The 20,456-nt window shown below is 41.7% G+C and overlaps 1 protein-coding gene across 1 annotated transcript; it reads left to right on the top strand.

Moving 5' to 3' along the window:
• Window positions 1–1,044: 1,044 nt before the first annotated feature.
• Window positions 1,045–19,154, top strand: agap2 (ArfGAP with GTPase domain, ankyrin repeat and PH domain 2; the record flags this gene model as incomplete). Its single annotated transcript, XM_079226675.1, has 19 exons — window positions 1,045–2,179; window positions 5,713–5,771; window positions 6,626–6,713; window positions 7,624–7,709; window positions 7,790–7,925; window positions 8,994–9,128; window positions 10,080–10,198; window positions 11,679–11,831; window positions 11,976–12,050; window positions 12,367–12,471; window positions 13,347–13,527; window positions 13,880–14,005; window positions 14,140–14,274; window positions 14,550–14,609; window positions 14,895–15,046; window positions 15,362–15,452; window positions 15,810–16,032; window positions 16,288–16,567; window positions 17,868–19,154. 19 exons carry the CDS (start codon window positions 1,045–1,047, stop codon window positions 18,072–18,074), a joined length of 3,546 nt encoding a protein of 1,181 aa, XP_079082801.1. The 3' UTR covers window positions 18,075–19,154.
• Between the last annotated feature and the right edge of the window lie 1,302 nt (window positions 19,155–20,456).

Raw genomic sequence — 20,456 nt, 5'->3', positions numbered from 1 at the left:
ATTAGACTCGTTGAACCTGTGCGACGGTGTCTCTGTCGGGGGGCTGTTTTGGCGGTGACTCGCCTCAGCGCCTCTTCTGTGTTGTCCTGCTCACCGCCTAATGCGCTCAGAGGACACAGGCTGCCCGGGAGACAGCGAGAGGGGCGTGATGGCCGGACGCGCCCTGACTCGGCCATGCATCTCCAGATATCCGCCCGGGCTTCTGTTGGCTTCTCCTCCTGATCCCCTTCAGCCCTCATCAATGTCCTTCCTGTGCGTCTCCGCGAGGCTGCCTGCCTTCTTGCCGCTGCCTGCGCTCTCTGAATGGATGCATCTGTCAACACACATGTGTGGCTTGCAGTGAGAGCCCATGATCCGGACTGGACTGCATACATCTCTGGGTGTACTGTGCCATGCTGCTTTAGGGTGACACTGATGAATTTTTAAAGACGCTACCTTTTCACGTTACAGCTGCTGTTGATCACATTTTTGATGACGTATGATGCGGGGCAGTTGTTCTGAATTGAATCCTGATTTTTTTCTTTTTTGCTCTGAGTGAAGAGGATGGACTGAGCAACATATGTGATGGGGTTTCTGCACATAAAAATAAGGTCAAGTAAATAATTACCATCAGGAATGAGGCGCCATAATGAAGATTTATTTGCCTCAGTAGCTGCATACATATGCAGTGGATAGATTTTAATTGGGTGTTTTCGAGGAACAAAAGAGCTGCTTGGACTGCACTGACAGTGTGTTGAAGGTTGTCAGGAAGAGTGGATTTATTTTCTGTGTTCCAGAGAAATGAGAATTTCAGTTAGAGAAGGATTCCGTGACCGAAATTAATATCCGAAACAAAGAAATAGGGATTTGGGGGATGGATGAAACCAACAGCCGCTCTGCTGCTGTATCTTCCAAGGAGAAACTTAATCTCCCTCCATGTAAGTTTTTTGTCTCAGTCGTGCAGTCGGATTCTCTCACATCCCAACACGCTGGCAAACTGTCAGTCGTAGATGTCGCTCTGTCTGGTTTCATTCATCTACTGTGTGTCCACTGAAGCCTGACCACATGAGCGGAGGCGGCGCCCTGCAGCAACGCACCACCTACCTCATCTCCCTCACCCTGGTCAAAGTAGAGGCTGTGGAGGAGAATGGAGGGGAGGCCAAGAACAGCACCGAGGGGAAGGAGGTGGAGGCCGGGCCTGGAGGAGGGGCAGGAGAAGAGGCCGGGGCCAGAGTGGAGGCTGAAGGTGAAGCTCCTGATCGGGGTGAGAATGGAGCAGGACAACCGCAAAGAGCTGAGGATGCTGCTATTGTGAAAGGGAGCAAGTCACCTGATGAACTCAAAGATGGACAGAGAAAATCCCTCAGCCCTTTGAAGGATAAACTGCCCTCTACTATTGAAGTCCCCATCAAAGTGACTGAAAAGCCACCGTGCAACCTCTCAATCCCCTTGCCTGCGGAGAGAGCGACAGTCCAGAAGACAAAGTCTGCAGAGATTGACTTAACACAGGTCGAGAAGACGCCCTCCACCCCAGAGGCAAAGCAATGCAGGTCACCATTACTGACCACCACACCTCCAACAGAGGTGGTCGAGCCCAGCCGCACCCCGACCAGGACCAGCCTCCCTATCCGTCCGGTGGGACAGCGTCCTGTGAGTCTGCTGAAGTCTCACAGCAGTGTGGCAACCCGCGGTCGCGACTCCAGGGACGGTAGAGAGCGCAGCCCTACCTCAGCACAGAGCCTGGACCGGAAGGACTGCCGCATGCCAACGCGCTCACCGGGTCCCTGCAGGGCCTCATGGGCCGAGGCAAGCCGGCCCGATGGCTGGAGGGACCTGCGGGATGAAGCTCAAGCTGGAATGCCTCTGGAGATTGGAGGTGGCATGGCTGCAGTGATGAGAGACATGCCCAGGAAGGACAGACTGAAGACAGGTTCGGCCTCCCTTCCTGCACCTCCCACACAGGCCAATAAACCTGGACGCAAAGGTAAAAGCCGCACGCTGGATAACAGTGACCTGAACAGCCTCTCTGAAGACCTGGGGCTGACCCAGCAGGCGCAGCAGGGCAACCGAGGCTCCACTAAAGACAGGAAGATGCTCAAGTTCATCAGTGGCATTTTCACAAAGAGCAGCTCGGGGTCAGCGGGGTCATCCTCCACAGCGCCACCTGTCTATATACAGAGAGACTCCAGTGAAGAGGAAGGTAGGAGGTCACAACATCACTTACACCGCTCTAAATCTTCATGTTGACTACATCCACGACTACACACCATTATCACACACAGTCCCGTCTTCAGTTCCTTTGCCAAACACTTATCAGACATGTAGCTGCTTCATCTGTGCACAGGCATCCATTTAAAATTACTTGGGGTGGGGTTGATCTTTTTAAAGAACCCCACACAGAATACATTTACAGGCTATCACATGTCGAGAAACCTTTTCCCGAAGCCAAATTAACGACAGATGGAGTCCTTTGATCTGAGAACTGACAATAGAATCATCGTGGACAGTCTTAATCTAATTCCCCTCAGAGTGTGCGCAGATTTCACACCGCTGGAGGGGTAATCTCTGCACTCACACATGCACACTTAAGCAGCGTTGCCAGCATGGGTTTAAATCTCATAATGAAGCCAAAGGGGAGAGGAGCTGGTGGCACGATCAACGGATGGATTGCGCCGCTCCGGTTAATTTTTTGCCTCAGCTTTATTTCCATATAGAGGGAAAGACATGAGGCGATATTTGTTCATCCACATCAAACAGGGAAGGGTGCACCCACAGCCAATCGAGAACATTGCTAATCCTGGTTTTGATATTCCACCCACTACATGTTCTGCCACTATATGGGGGATTATTTTTGGTTTCTCCTTCCCTCTCGCTCTCGTCTTTGTCTTCGTCGGGTGTTCAATTTAAATTCCATCATCATGTCGAAAGCACTCAGGCATTTTAAGATTTAGGATCGCCATTGCTGCCGCTGTCCCCTCTTCGCTGCGTGTCGACGGCTGCAGCTTCCAACAGTACATCTTTCTCACAAACATGTCTGCTCAAAGAAAGAACGTGTGTGTGTGTGTGTGTGTGTCAGTGTGTGTGCATGTTTTTAATGGATTCATTCACTCATTGTGTATTCACACTGTTACACACGCAAGTAGTGAGACTAGCTGTGCCGACTACACAGACACACACACGTTTGAACACACACATATACACATACTGAAGGCAGGAGGAAGTGTTGCCATGGCAACCGGCAGGACTGCTGCTTCTGCTACAGAGGCAGAGTCTGATGAAACAGGGTGGAGGAGGAGGAGGAGGAGGAGGAGGAGGTAGTGGGTGTTTGTGTGTGTGTGTGTGTGTGTGTGTGTGTGTGTGTGTGTGTGTGTGTGTGTGTGTGTGTGTGTGTGTGCGTGTGGTGACACACAGGCTGAGAGGATTGTGACAAAATTCCACCCAAAAATTTAAGTCAGTAAATTGGCAGGTTTGGATGTGAGCTACAGGCGACATGTGGGAGTTTGCAGAGTGGATCACACATGATTGGTTTGGAGGAGAGGATGTGGGTAATTGGCTTTCTGTAGAAATCTGTGGGTCGAAGCAGCAGAAGGATCACACAGTCGGATCACTGTTGACAACAGCAGCAGGCGATAAAGAGAGCTTTGACTCGGACAAAGATAGACAAACTCTCTGTGTGTGTCTGTCTGTGTGGTAGGACTTCATCACCGGCTGCATCTGTGTGACGTTGGCCTGGACGTTCCATAGATTTAGAAGCAGGCTAGAGTTTAATCTTCGGCCTTTGAGGGACACATCACACATTCACAGGATGGCGGGTTCTACTGTCTGCCATCACATCTCAGTCTCCTCTGTTGTCTTTCTGTGATTTAATCATTTTCTTCTTTTGCATTTTCTGATTATTTTGTTTCTGAATTAGCTGTAGCAGCACGACCCACCCCCACCCCCCCGACTTTTTCTCTATCGTATAGCAGGTCAAAAATGTCACATATCCAGTGAAACATCTCAACATGTAATTATAAATCCAAGATGTTGAATCTCAATTACTTTTTATCTACAGTATTAGGCCTTTCATATTTTTGCCACTACCATTAAATTCCATCAACATTCCTGACATTCCTGTTAGCCTCAACTGTACTTGGTGTTTATTTCCAAACGTTACCATGCTAATGGGCCGAAATAACCCAGTGAACAATACACGTGCTAAACATCATTGTGAGCATGCCAGCCTGCTGATGTTAGCATTCAAAAGCACGGCTGTGCCAACGAACAGCCTCACAGAGCTGCTATATGTCTGTCGTGACTCTTAGTCATCTTTTTAAAGTAATAGATTCACTTAGCTGCCACTTTATTAAGTGCATAAAACAAATGCAATCGGATACAACAGTTCTGCAATAAATCCTCCCTTCATGAAGGTTATAACATTCAGCTTTTGTTTGTTTTAAAGAGGTGTTGAATCAACTGGTCATTTTGGAGGCTCCAGTGTGTGCTGCTGTATTGCATTATAACTGACACAGACATGTGTTTCTATTATTTCGTGCACCGTATTTATAGAAACAAGAGTAGGCCAAATATAGCATGTGTAACACAATGCAGTTCAACAGCACCACAAACTACTTTCTCTAAAATGATTGCATAGTTGAATCAACACCTCGCTGAAGTAGTTTCAACACAAACTGACCGTTATAACCTCGGTGAAGGGAGGATTTAATGCAGGACTGTTGTATTAGGATACATTCCCTTTAGCGAGATGTCCCTCATACACTGGCAAATGTTTTTTTTGGTTTCCAAATCAGCTTCAGACTCTCCTCAGGCGCTCTCTTTCTCTTTATTCTCATCCCTCTGAAGCTTTGGTTTTGATGGTCACATCACATCGCGTATTTTCCCCAGTAGGGACGTTGGCACAGCTGTGTGCAACCCGACCCTTCTCCACTACTATACTGTTTGATATGCGTGTGTGTGTGTGTGTGTGCGTGTGTGTGTGTGTGTGTGCGTGCGTGTGTGTGTGTGTTTGTGTGTGCGTGTGGGTCCATGTCCCACCAAATAACATTGAATATTGACGCTATCAAAACCCGTCTCAATTTTGAACTGAGATGATTTGTTGATTAATCCATTAGTCAGCCGGCAGAAAGATGATGTATTGTCAAATAATATTTAGATGATCAATTAATGTTTTCAGTAATTTTTCAAGTGAAAATGACAATTATTATTTGGTTCCAGCTTCTCTAATGTGAGGATTTGTGGTTTCCCTCTGTTTTATATAATTGAAATCTGAATATATTTTGGGTTAGACTGCTGATCGAACAAAATATGAAATTTATAGACACCTGAAATCCACTATTTTATGACCTTTCATAGTCAAAGTCATATTTAATCCGAGAATCGAAAAAGTAATCGTTATTTGCAGGTCTAGAGGGCAGATGCCGTCCACCAAAGGCCGCAGTAACTCACCACACAGCTGCCCGTCATTTATGGCACACGGGGGGCAAAGTGGATAAAGAGTGGTGTGGCTGGATGTTGTTGGATCCCCCCGCAGTGACTGAAAGGTTACATTCATTAAGGCGACCTGCGAGGCCACACGTATGCTTACGGCTGTTGGTCACGCAGCAGCTGTGTGATTTATTGCTCTCCCACAGAAAGGCCGTTATCGTGGCTTTTTTACTGTGCATGATCAAAATGATGAATCTCTCTCTGCGTCTCTGCCTCACTGACTGTTTGTCTCTGTCTGTCTCTCTCTAGTGAATATTGCCAACAGCCAGGAGTGGACCTTGAGCAGATCCATCCCAGAGCTCAGACTGGTGAGGCAAAAAAGTGTACTGTACCACTCAGTTGATACCTGCATCAGAAACAGAAGGATTTATTCTTGATTGGATTAATTTAATGGAGACGTCTCTAAAGAGTACACACTTAGACACCCTGAAGTTCTCTAATTTTATGTTAGAGTTAGTTGTTTAGGTTGAATTATCTCTGGACGCTCAAAACATACACTTAGGTTGAGGAATGAAGACGATATGCAGTGGTGGAAAGTAACTAAGTACATTTACTCAACTATAATGTTGAGTTATTTGTGCTTTACACTTAACTAAATCATATGTAATAATATATATTTTTTTGTCAACAATGTTCAGTGTCATAAAGGTGTTCAATGCAAAGGACAAAAGATTAGAAACACCTCTTAATATAATGCTTTCAGTACAACATCACCTAACTATGAGCTGAATAATAAACATGAATTTACACATTTCCAACACAAACAGAACATTATGAGCTTTATGAAGACAGATGTTAAGACAGCTAGACAGTACAGGTGTACTTAATAATGTGGCCACCTAGTGTATGATAACAGATTATTTTGTTAAGTAGTCATTCTCCATTATAGGTAATTTTACTTAAAAAATGTAAAGTACATTTAGCTGATAATGCTTCTGTATTTGTACTTATCTGCATATTGCTACTTTGGCTAAAGTAAAGGATCTGAATACTTCCTCCACCACTGAATAATTAAACATAATTAAAAGGAACAAAAACATTCTCAGAGGAGGAACTATGTGTTTTAATTCAGTCCGAGTTATATTTGAAACATCACTCTGTGATCGAGCGTTCACGCTGACCCTGGATGAACGGTGTTGTATTTCCTTCCCTCTTCTCTTAGGGCATTCTGGGAAGTCTAAAAAGCGGCAAGTCAGCGTTGGTGAACAAATACATCACCGGCAGTTATGTTGCACTTGAGAAGCCAGATGGTAAGAAACATGAAACACATCTTCTGTATCGAGGGTCCTTAACAGTTTAATGATTAAACGCATTAAAGTGCTTTTAATCAAGTACTTTACTTATTTACAAATGTTATGTATTTTCTTCGAACGCCAATTTTACTCCACAAAATTAAATATCAGGTGGGAAATATTGAAAATGTAGAGACAATAAATTGATAATAAATTGACAGAAAATTAATTGGCAGCTAATTTGGTCATCTTTTTTTCATTTTTCATGCAAAAACAGTTACACAAATATGAAGATGTGTTGCTCTTCATTTTTAGATTAATTTCTTTGATTAATTTCTAATAATGTTGCTGTTATTAGTTGGACAAAACCAATATTGGGAAGGTGTCACCTTGGGCTCTGGGTAACTGCATTTCTCACCATTTTCAGAATTTTTAAAAACCAACCAATCAATCAATAGTGGAGAAAATAATCAGATAAATCCATAATTAAATTATTATTAGTTAATAGTTGAGCTCCATCTCAACAAGTACAACACTAACATCCTGCTTTTACATTACATTAATGCATGAGTAATAATAATCTAATGATAAAGTAAATAATAGTTTCACAGTCACAGGAGACTTTTAATACTTTAACTACATTTTCCTGATGTTTTTACCCAAGTAATATGTTTAATGCTGGATTTTTATGAGTAACAGAATATTTTCTGTGTGGTTTTAATACTTTTACTAAAGTAAATGATCTGAATACGTCCTCCACCACTGGTCCTTCAATGCTGGTCAAAATGTTTGGGTTTATAAATAACGTATACATACATTTGTATCGCCATGCTTGCTGAGTGTCATATTTAATTTGATTTGTTCAGAGAGATGTGGCTTCATCATCTGTCACGCTGCTCAATAATGTGTCTTTCATTATTCTCATCAGGTGGCAGATATAAAAAGGAAGTGTTGGTGGACGGACAGAGTCATTTATTACTGATCCGGGAGGAAGCTGGACCACCTGATGCCCAGGTGTGTGCGAGAGACGGAACGTTAGTGTGCAAAGCCGAAACAATGTACCTGCAGACTTCATCATCCTCTTTCTCCTTCAGTTCAGCAGCTGGGTTGACGCAGTGATCCTGGTTTTCAGTCTGGAGAACGAGGGCAGCTTCCAGGAGCTCTACCAGCTCTACAGCCAGCTGAGTGCCCACCGCACGGACATCCCAGTCATCGTGGTCGGCACCCAAGGTCAGCACTGACCACAGCCATGTCGATTTATTCTGAAACTCAACCATGGCGGACAGTCAAATGCAGCACACTAGAAAACATCCAAAGCTGGTTCAAAGCTGAGTCCTTTCATAAATTGTGAAAATGTAAAAACAAAAACGATATAGTTTAGTGACTTTGTTAAATCTGTGAAAACTAATCTTCATCATGGTCAACGTTTTTTCATTATCATAAGAGGAAACAACTGGGACGTTTCTTAAAGTATTAAAGGCATAGTTCAGATTTTTTTGAAGTGGGGTTGTATTAGGTACTTATCCGTAGTCAGTTAATGAACTACTAGATGCCAAACAGACAGGAGTATTACGCTAAGATGTGTAGTGCTGCTGCAGTAACATTTGAGCAGACAATGTGAGCTGTGTGCAAACACAGGGTTTAACCCAACAAATAATTCATGAAATAAATGTTTGACTGAGAATGAATCAAAGAAGGAATGGAAATAGAAACTCTGCAATTAGCTTGCTCATTCAAGCTACATGCCGCATGGTAACAGTAAGCAAGTAAAAACCAGCAGTCAACAATATACTGTGTACTTTGCTTTCGGCTACTATCCTCTGGTTTACTGAAATATCATACAAATGTAAAATACAGTCACTTCAGGACTATAATCAAAAGCTACATGAAAACAAGTAGTCAGACTCAGACATGGCAGACATGTTGGCAGTAGTGTGATGAGAGAATATATCGTGCATGTATGGGATTGTTACTTTACTGAATTCCTATTGAATGGGATGCTGGCAAATTAACTGCACATGTGATGGGAGAGTGTGCTGATGAATGCAATGCATGGTTGCATTCAATGAAATAGGCATACGTGTCACCAAAACATCCCATAATACCCAGTATTACTTTCTTATGTATATCCCCCCCCCCGACATGCTATTTAAATTTAAATTGTGCAAAAGAAAATACATTCCTGATCTTAATTATCCTTGGACCCTTTGCAACCTTGATTACATAGATCTTTGCATTACTGTTTTTATGATAATTTACAGTTTTCTATTCGCTGATTCCCCACCCCTCCCCCCACAGATAAAATCAGTAATATCAACCCTCGTGTGATCGAGGATCAGAGAGCCAGACAGCTGTGCATCGATGTGCGTCACTCGCTGTTTTACGAGACATGCGCGACATACGGGTTCAACGTTGATCGAGTGTTTTCAGAAGGTGAGTTGGCATGTTGTATATACTCTTAACCAATTCTTAACAGTAGACCCCCATGGGGGTCTGTGCCTCTTGTATTTTCTATCATTTTTTTTCAGAATTTATTTGTGGAAAAAAATCACTTCTCTAATATATTTTGATCAAAGCTATGAATATCAAGCATGATCTAAGCAGATTTCCCCAAAACATCTTTTGGAGCGGTCGCCGACTTTCACAAACTGTATGGTTCAGGCCTACTAATAAGACACCTTTTTGGAAAGATTAGGACCTGAAGAATCAGAATCTGCAGAAAGAAAATGATAATAAAACAAGGCTTAGGGGTGTTGCGACGGATTCCCAGTCAAAAAACTGTTGTTCGATTCAAAAATGAAAAAAAAATCTTTTTTTTATGGGAAAACATTGTCTCACTGTAGCATGCTGGGACTTACCTCCGCCCTTGCTGTATGACGTGTTTTAAGAAATGTGTGCGGTACACGAAAGGCACAAAAAAAAACTCTGGCCGTTTTGTGACTTTACAGCTACTAATGAGGGGTTTATAAGGATGCATATTGCTTTGTTAGACTCCCAAGCCTGTACGGTTACGTGGATGTGTTTATTCGTGAAATCCGACTTTGTAAGGGGTACTTATCACAAGTTTAGTGAAACGTTACGGTCGCCGCAGCAAGTTCACGGAGTTACGTAAGTACTTCAACTTAACAGTTACTTTATTTATTGTTAAAACCACAGTAATCTTCTCACAAGGGCAACAGTATTGTAGTAATTTAAATGAAGTTAATAAACGTTGTGATTGCGGAGATAATTAAGTTTAAGTTTTTTAAAAATATACTTTTTTTTTCTCGAAACAGAGGCAAAACGGGGAGGCTGAGCTTAAGTACACGCAAAACACATGTGGGAAAAACGAGTATTTGTGACACACGCGTCCAATGACTGAAACATTTTCACTGTGTTTTCCAGCTGCCCAGAAGATTGTAGCTCAGAAGAAGCAGGCGGCACTGCAGGCCTGCAAGTCTCTTCCCAACTCTCCCAGTCACTCTGGAGGCTCCACACCGGGATCAGCATCGTTCCCTGGACAGGTACCTCACCCTAGCAGCTTTTATTTGACTATTTAAATTGTATGCATCTACTGCACCACATTTTGGTGGCAAATATTGTACTTTTTATTCCACAAAATGTATTTGTCAGCTTAAGTTACTGTGCAGATTCAGATTAATACAAATCTATAAATCAACTAATAGATCATTACATATGATAATGAATATATAAAGTAGTTCAAATAAGCCACATATTTACCAGTTGCAACATTAAAGTGATGAACAATGGAGGTATCAATAATTATAATCCAGTGATATATTATTCTAAAATGCGCCATTCTGCATAATGAGTACTTTTACTTTTGGTACTTTTAAGAATATTTGATAGTATATTTGATATATTGAGTGCAGGACTTTTACTTGTATTAAGTCATTTTACACGATTGATACTTTTACTAAGGTAAAACATCTAAATAATTCCTCCACCACTTTGTGTATATGCTCTATGTACTGTAAGTAAAATATTTAGTATTAGCCTAAAGTTCATCATGATAAGCTTTTTTGCAAAACTGCCCAGTTTTCTTCAAGGCTCATCATCCGTATTTACAAAATTAGTTTGTTCTCATCCCACTACACAAAGAATTGAGATATCACACTGAACAGATTAACTTTTCTTAAAATGTGCAGCTTTACCGTTCATCTAAATAAAGGCACATAAAGATCTATGCATCTTAAATCAATATATAATATACAACATATAGTTTTCCTTCGTGTATTCATATTTGTAATGTGAATACTGTTCTAAATGTGCATAGTTTAGGTTTATGTCATTCGTCCGCTGTTCCATACTCTCACAGCACTGTGTTGCACAGATTCACACAAATAAATATTTCTAAAGTCCTGACAGGATATCAGATATAAGAGCGCTGAATACTAACACACTCAGGTGTGAAACTTGTTATTGTTCTTTTGTTTGGGTAAACACAATATTGTTCCTGTCTAGACAGATGTTGCCATGCTGCTGTTTTCTTCTCAAATTAAACTCTGGCTGAGCATTTATTTATTTTTATGCTCACCTCCCTAAAGCTTCAGGAGCATTTCATAAAGGTATTCTTGCCAACATAGTCACATTTTTTGTGTCTATTCAGTATTGATGAGTAAAAGAGACACAATAACATCTTTAAAAAGGTATTCCATGGAAAAGAAAACATTTTCAGGAGTAGGATTTTCTCTCTGGGCAGTTACATGCATCAAAACATTTTTAAATCATTGAAATCTAATTTTCAACACCATCTCAGAGCCCGTCCATCACTCCCTTCACATCCAGCTCGGCTCCATCCGTCCACCGTTCACGATGAACTACGGCTGGAAAATTCAGTCGATCTTCACCCACTTTTCATTATGTAAATCTACGTCACCTGTTTATCACCTTTCATGCCATTCTCACTGCCTCATCTCTTCCCTCACGCCTCCATCCCCATGCACCCTGCCGTCCTTCCCCCGCCCTCGCTCCTCCTCTCAGGCCAGTAATGGCCCGAGTTGTGGCTACGCCTACTCCCTCCCCTCCACCCCTGTGATTGGTCACAGGGATCTGAGGGTTGCACATGCAGAGGGGGGAGGTAGTGGTAACTCGCGTTCGCTGAAGAGCATCCCCAGACGGCCCTCCATCTTCAAGGTCAGTTGTGGCCAACTGACGGGTGTCTCACACCTTTTAGTCTCCCGTCATCTTTCATAATCATTTCACTCCATTCAGCTCCTCCTCTGCCTTTCTCTGCTGAAACCGTCTAAACACCTCCCTGCTGTCGGATTATTATTTCAGAATCGTGACTCAGATAAGAAGTCCGGTGATCCTAAAGGAGACCTGAGCAACGTGCGGGGCGTTCCCATCAAACAGGTTTGGTTAACATCACAAAACACAACACAAAATAAACCTTTGTCTGCCACCGTGCTTCAGTTTGTTTGCAGCACACTAATATGTACCAATTCCCTCTTTAGCAACAAGGTGGGAAGAAACTATTCATTTCATCTTACATAAGCAACAAGAAAAAAAATCAGCATCCTTTCTCAAGGGTGTACTATTAATATTCTGCTTTCAGCTGTTGTTGTCGGACCATTTTACACTTTGAAGAAATATCCTCGACTCTAAATTTAGGCAGATTCAGAGGGCCGTTTGTTGCAAGTGCCGTGACCTCGGTTGTTGTTTTTTATAGAGCATCCTGTGGAAGAGAAGCGGCAGCTCTCTGAATAAGGAGTGGAAGAAGAAATACGTCACCCTGTCCAACAACGGCCCGCTGGCTTACCACTCCAGCGCCAGTGTAAGAGAACACCAAGAAGAGAGATCGATGGAGCAGTAAAAACACAGTATTCAAGTTATCACTGTGGACAAGATAATATCTGCAGCTTTTTAGATTTAGCTGTAGTTTCAACTTCAATGGTTTTCAATACAGGACTACTGCTTTGAAACCTTTCTTTAATATTGATTTTTTTTTAACCTTTGTAGTTGTCATTGAAGTTCCAGTGGTGGAAAGTAATTCAGTACATTTAGTCAAGTATTGTACCTCATTTGATGACACTTTATACTTCAGTGTAATTCAGATGCAAATATTGTACTTTTTGCTTCAAAAGATTCAGATTCGTCATCATAATAAATAATGTTGTATTATTACAGGCCAATATAAAACAAGAGTATATTGATCCTCAGGAGGAAATTCCCAAGGTAGCATAATATAAAAAGTAAAGTTAGCTCCATCTTTACCAGCTGCAACATTAAAGTGATGATCAGTAATTATATTCCAATAATATAATACAATTAATCTGAAATGGGCCATTCATAAAGAGTACCTTTACAATGTCGCAATAAGCTAAACTTGTTATCAGAGAAGTACATTAACTTAAATATACTACTTCAGTTAATGTACTTAGTTGCTTTCCACCACTGAATATGGAAGTAGGAAAACACAAGCAGAGAATGGAAAAAAAACAGCAGTGTCTATCTAAAGTTTGCTAATATTAGACACAATAAGCTACTGGTTACTACTGGCTGGAGCAGCAAAGGTGTGTTTACTTTCTTATGAATTCAACTTCTAATTTGTAGGAGAAAGTATATTGCTTCTTAAAAAATTTACATATTCTTGTTAATCTGTATTTCTGATGAAAATGTCTAATATGTGTGATATATCATCTATTTCAGGACTACACGCAGAGCATCCATGGAAAAGAAATCGACCTGCTGCGTGTGACGGTAAAAGTTCCCGGGAAACGTCCTCCGAGAGCCGTGGTTCCTGCGGGGCCCTCGCCTGTCCCCCTCGCCGCTGCACCTGGAGTCAACGGGCTGAATAAGGAGCTAACAGCCGCTGAGAACACCAGTACAGGTACTCCTTCTTGTGTTCTTATACAGAGCTTTCTCACTGAGGGTCTCGGGGCAGATGTTAAAGGATAAGTTTATTCTATACAAAACTAATCCCACACAAAGACCAAAACCAACAATGGGTTGGTCCGTCTCAAAACACTTAACTAGTCAGTGGCACTCCTACTATTGTGAGGTACTAGTATGTCAAACAAGTCTTTATACTTCTACTACACTTCATTTATTTTACTTTTAAGATTTCAATTGTACATATGATTATCTTCTAAAATATGATGTGTTGTTATAAATTAAACTAAATTACCTATCTAAATTTGACACACCGTGTATAAACCTTTCACTTCCTCTCTTGCTTTCAGTTCCCCAGTTGTGTCCAGCCACTCTGTCTGTGGTTGACGATCGGTCTGGTGCTCTGTCGCCTCAAGGAGGAGACAGAGGGCTTCAGCGGTGCTCCTCCTCCTTGTCCACCAAGGCACAAAGTGTTGGTACGAACTGCCAGAACTAAAACGCTTTCAGTCATTGCCACCAGTTCAAAAACCCTTTAGCTCCACTCAGACCGTCTTCAATGCTGTCATAGATACAAAAAGATATGATTTACTATTTTTGCACCAAATGTCAGATGCCCTTGAAGGAGCAGTCGGTCCTTTCGCTGGAAAAGATCCCAGCCAGTCGTCTCCAATGAGCGACAGGAAGAAGAATAGGAGGAAGAAGAGCATGAATCAGAAAGGAGATGCAGCTGTCGGGCAAGCTGAAGGTAACTCAACACAGAGATTACGTTTTCACTCACTAAACATGTTTTTAAAGAAGAGCAGCATGTGATTCTTATTTTAAACAACTCAAAACTATCAAAAATTGTGTTTAAATATGTGCATATTCCTGTGCAGTTTTAATTCGTTATAAGCCTCTGTCTCTTCAGTGAGGATACCGATTAGTGCTTTTCTTTCTCTAAATATTTCTTCGCAGCCTTTTCGTAACACTTGTACTGGTCTTTCTCTGTTTCTCTTCTTTTTCTTTTCTCTCGCTCGGCAGCCAAACGCAAAATGTGGAAATTAAAGAGCTTTGGTAGCTTGAGAAACATTAATAAAACAGGTAACAAGTGAGGGTGATGGAGTTGAATCAGCTCGTGCTCTGATTTACATTCTTTTCATTTTCATCTTTCCTCATTTTCATCTTTCCCACTTTTGATTGCAATAACTCCAACATGTCCTCTACTTCCATAAAACTATTGGTTTGTGTTGTTTTGCATTTGTTTTGTGTACTTCCCACACTGACTGTAAATTCATAATGCCCATAACATCATGTCATGTTAAATTAGCTGTCTCTGCAGACGTGTACATCTTACTTAAGTTTGTTGTGCTCCTCTTTTACTTGCAGATGAAGAGAATGCAGACTTTATCATAGTGTCGTTCACCGGGCAGACATGGCACTTTGAGGCCCAGAGCCTGGAGGACCGAGACTCCTGGGTTTCGGCTATAGAGAGCCAGATCCTGGCCAGCCTGCAGTCCTGTGAGAGCGGCAGAAACAAGGTACACACGTTTTAAAGGTCCGAGGAAGCTCCCTTCTGTAAACGTATATGCTATGTGTCTATTCGGCAGGTGAGTGTGATGCAGATAGACATAGTACTGGTATGTGTGCCTGGTCCAAACTCCACAGGTGAACAGGAAGTGGACAGGCACAGATAAGGGTTTGGGTTCTGGCGGCTGGAAAGCAAAGCACAAAGTAACATTGATAATCAATGCACATGATGCATTGTCACGTCTTACCATTGTTTCTTTGTTGCACAGGAAATTGTGTGGACAAATAAAGGATTTGAATATGTGTGTTTGTGTGTAATTGTGCAGGCTCGGAGGAGCAGCCAGAGTGAGGCTGTAGCGCTGCAGGCCATCCGTAACGCCAAGGGCAACCATCTGTGTGTTGACTGTGAAGCTCCAAGTGAGTTCAGCATCTTTGCCCCCAGCTGCAGATTCACCCTGAAGGATAAATCTGCTTACATGCCTCATTGACACCCTGTGGTGGTGTCATGAACTTCATTCTGTTCATATCTACTCAACAGTCGTGGAGGATGTACTCAGATATTTTACTTATGTAAAAGTAGCAATACCACAGGAAATAAGTAAAAAGTCATGCATTTAAAAGTGGAGTATCTGCATCAAAATATACTGAAAGTACCAAAAGTGAAAGTACTCCTTGTGCAAAATGGGCCATTTCATATTGATGTTTTCTCAATAATTGGTGTTAGTTTGTTGTGGGCGTCCTGTAACTGGTGCCCCTCCTCTCGTTGTCCTGCAGATCCCACCTGGGCCAGTCTCAACCTGGGTGCGCTGATCTGCATCGAGTGCTCGGGGATCCATCGAAACCTGGGGACTCACCTGTCCCGCGTCCGCTCGCTGGACCTGGACGACTGGCCGGGAGAGCTCACACAAGTCCTGGCTGCCATCGGAAACCACATGGCTAACAACATATGGGAGAGCTGCACCCAAGGGCGAATCAAACCCACACCTACTGCCACACGGTGGGTGTCACCACATTCATTTACAGCAACACAGGTTTTTAGATTGATTAATGCATTTTTAGAAACAGCTGGTTTCAGTCCACTCTTACTGCTTTTGAGTGCTAAAAACTCTTCCTGCTGGTGCATTCAAGTGCTTGTGTGAAGCTCCGGAATCATGAGATATAAAAGACATGCAAGAAATAACCAATAAGTTTGTAAAAATGTAGCGAGCTACATCCTTTGCATGACTGTATCTCTGTGTGCCTGTTCTCCAAGTGAGGAAAGAGAGTCCTGGATTCGTGCAAAGTACGAACAACGGGCGTTTGTGCCGCCTCTTCAGCCGTCCCCGGGGCCCCAGCTGCCAGATGACGGAATGCCGGTGTGGATGCTTTCTGCAGTGACTGAGAGAGATCTGCCCAGGATGCTGCTCCTTCTGGCCCACAGCACCAAGGAACGGATCAACGCTCAGCTGAGCGGGGAGACTTCACCGCCTCGCTCGGCCCTCCACGCTGCTTGTCAGCTGGGAGATGTAGTCATGACTCAGCTGCTCATTTGGGTGGGTTTACATTTCTTTTAATGTCCTTTTATGATTCCTCATAGTTCACCCAACATTGTACATTATTACCTGCTCATATACGATAAGGAAAGTAGAGCAAGTTTCACATAAATCACATTGAGATGGTCTTGCCTCGGCATGAACTGGTTTGAGTGCTTCAAGGCCAAGGCCTCCAGTTGCCAGTTGGGGCCTCTGTACATTGTGAATGTACTCTGTCGCCTTCAAGTTCCCACTAAGTTCAATGCACAAAAGAAGACAATAAAGGTGTTTTAAACGCAGCAGCCTCCTCATGGGACCAAGAACCTTTTGAGGAATTCAGGAACTTGTTGAACTGGAGGAACAACAGGGTTGATTTAGTTCCAGGTCTAAAATAACACCAGAGACATGCAACAGTGAATATGACAGTGCGACTGTGTTGTTGCTTCCTTTTTTTTTTTTTTTGCTTCAGATGTGGTCGAACAGTATTTTGCAAAAGGGATTTTTAGTTCTTGGTTTAGTTCCTATGGTTCCATAGTTACTGGCACATCTTGGTAAAAATGTATCTATGGCATGTAAAGATATAGTACAGCAATGTCTGCTTGAGCAGAGGATGAAGTAACTCTCCCTCCCTGTGTTGTAATCAGAGCTTCTCCTTGCTTTGTTGAGATCGGCGGACCATGCGTGTCTTTTAGTGCACGTGAGCGCGCCCTACTGGTTGGCTCACAGACGCTGCTCTGCACTGCTCTCATACAGCGGTTACAGCTGATAACGCTGTCCTGACCGAAGCTTAGGGCCCACCCTCCACTTAACAATGATCTCTTTCAGCACTGTTGCCATTGGTTGCACTTATAGTGCTGTTAAGCCGTCACCATGTTGATAGCGGGTAGGCCATCCCTCTGCTCTGATTATCGAATTTAGCACCTTTATAAACTTCAGCAATATGCACCATCTGAGCACAATATAAACTAATAAAGGTCCTACAATGAGATTTGGACACAAGACATACAATTAGCTAGTAAGGGAGGGCTCAGTTTTGTCCATATTGCGTTGTAATTTCCCCAAAACAAATGACATGCAGTGAATGTGGCACTCTCAGAGCTATAGAGTTACCTGCTTTTCCCAGATAGTCTTCTGTCTTATTTCTTGCAGACAAAAATGCATGTCTGCTTTGTTGCATGCCATCCTTAAATTAACATACAGTTTTAGAAGAAATGTGTTTAATTCGGATTGTTTTCAGCAGCACTTTGAACAGCAAAGAGCTGCATTTCACTGCACACATGGTTCTATCTTTAGTTAATATTGTCTTTCTCTCTCCCCCCAGTACGGAATTGACGTGAAAGCGAAAGATAGCCAAGGCCAGACAGCCATGAAGATGGCCAGAAAAACAGGGAGCAAAGGCTGCATTGATATTTTGCTCCAACACGGCTGTCCCAACGAGACGTCCCCCACCACTGCCACGCCCGTCCTCTCCCGCCGGTCCAGCACTGCCAGCCTGGGCCGGACCAGCTCCAGGAAACGGGTGTCGTAGCGCGAACCGAAGATGCCACCACACGGAGGGGCTGGTGACGACCGGAGGATGCTTATTGTTTAGAAACCTTTAAAAAAAAACACCAGATACAACGGAGAGCTGCGTACTATAATGACAGGACTATATCGTAGTACTAAAGATATACAAAATACTTTCTGAAGACTGAACATATCAAACAACTTTAAAGCAATATTCATTCAATTTGTTGATGACAGATATGTTGCTGAAATACTGTGTTGTTGTTGACATCATTTCAAAATGACGCAAGTAGAACGTTGAGGCTGTCTTCTGTAATTTTAGAGCAGACAAACTGCATATTGTTTCACTTCCTCCAGAAGAAGTGCAATAATCCAACTATGATGATGGAAAGCAACAAGTTTTAGAGCGAACTATGTCTGTACGGTCGGTACATCGAGAGGGTGCTGCTTTTATTCAAATTTGTTGTGACTGGACCAAAACAGCTATTATTTTCTTTGGCTTTACAAATAAAACCTACAATATGTCATGTTGTTAGTTATGTGTGCCTGCGGCAGCAGTAACAAGGCCAGTTTGGCCAATATAAACTGTTTTTCAGTGATGAGTCAGCTGAAATAATTCTGCTTAGACTAGAAAAATGAATGGTTTGAAAAATGAACTATATCAGTGTTACTATCACAGGTCAAAGATATGGCGTTTTAATATACTGTAAATGTACCTATACTACATACTTAATGTTAAACTCTGTAACGAAGACACAACAGAAAAATCAAAGACTGAATTTTGTAAATGATTTCTACTGGTAGTTTTGAGAATGTTTTTTTTTTTCATTGTCTTCATTTCTTCTTCTCCTACATGTCATAAAAGCATAAACCAGTAAAAAAAAATGCTTTTACATAATGTAAACATGTGGCTATTTGTTTAAAGTTTTTTGGGGATGGCCAACAACTACATAAAGACATTATTCATGTTCATATTACTGTTGTGTAGGTCTATCCCATGAGTTTACAGTGAAGTATGAAGAGTTGCAGGTGTCATCATTATTTCTGGCACTTTGTGGGTCGTGTGAATCTGTCATGAGCTAAAAAAAAATGGTTAACGAAATCAAATAAACTTTTTTTAATTAGCATTATTAGGATAATTTGTTGTTTTATTTTGTCTTTGTGTGTCTGGTCCTGTCTGCTGCATATAAATTATGTGTAGAGCATGTTTTTAGCCACGCTAGCAGTGGTGGAATGTAACAAGTACAATAACTCAAGTACAAATTTGTGGTACTTGTACTGTAGTTGAATATTTCCTTTTTTCTTTGCTACTATTTCTGCTCCAATATCTTTTGATATTAGGTACTAGTACAATTCAGATTCAGATACAAAACATAAATGAACTAATAAAGTCTAATTTATGATTATGGATAAAGCCAGCAGTATATTTCAAGTAGTTGAAATTAGCTCCACCTTTACCAGCTGAAACATTATGTACATGAATGCATCAATAAATAAAATCAATATATTATTCTGAAATGGACCATTCTGATCATGAGTACTTTTACTTTTGATACTTTAAGAATATTTGGATATGAATCCTTTCTAATAACTAATTTATGAATATGAATTTGAGTGCAATACAACAATACATAATGAACTTGTAACTAAGTACTTTAACACTGACTGTATTGATCTATTGTTTTTATATATAAATTATATTTACTTAAGTACTGTACTTCACACTTTTACTTCACCTGACTATTTCCATTTGATGTTACTTCATACAAAACATATTGTACGTTCTACTTCACTACATATATTTGTCAGCTAAAGTTACTTATTATTTTACTTTAGGATACAAATGTTAAGCTGAAAGATTAAACCAGAGATTTCCAACCTTTTTCCAATATGTCTGTAGCTGCTGGGTGAGTACACCTCGTTCCAGGTTCGGAAAGAGCTACATTTTGAGTGCAATAACCATATGTAATTAAAAATAACACGGCAAGTTAATTCAGTTAAATGCAACTTTAGTTTGCTTGTGAATACCAAAACAAATGGAAAATACAAACTGGGTTCTTCAAACTGAAAAGATTGTCCTCTACATAAACTTTGGGTCATGAGCATATTTGTCCTTAATTCGAGATTCCTCCACAGTTTCAAATAACTTCAAAGTCAGTGTCTGATAACCAGAAGGAAAATTAGTCAAACTTTCTTGGAGTTTAGATCAAATCGAAGTCTGATCTGTCAACGTCTGATGAGTCCGAGTGCAATCTCTAAGTGTTTAATGTTCGACCCTACCACAGAGCAGATCGCTCTCCTGATTGGTTCAGTGGCAGTTTGGGTCCAGGCTCCTGGAATTCAAGGTGGGATCCATCGATGAAGTCGTTGGATCTTCTTCTCTGGATATCCTCCCTCATAAAAG

This window comes from Taurulus bubalis (genome assembly GCF_910589615.1).
Source record: "Taurulus bubalis genome assembly, chromosome: 11".
NCBI lineage: Eukaryota > Metazoa > Chordata > Actinopteri > Perciformes > Cottidae > Taurulus > Taurulus bubalis.
Note: the sequence above shows the minus strand (reverse complement) of the source record. Positions and strands in the feature narration are given on the sequence as shown.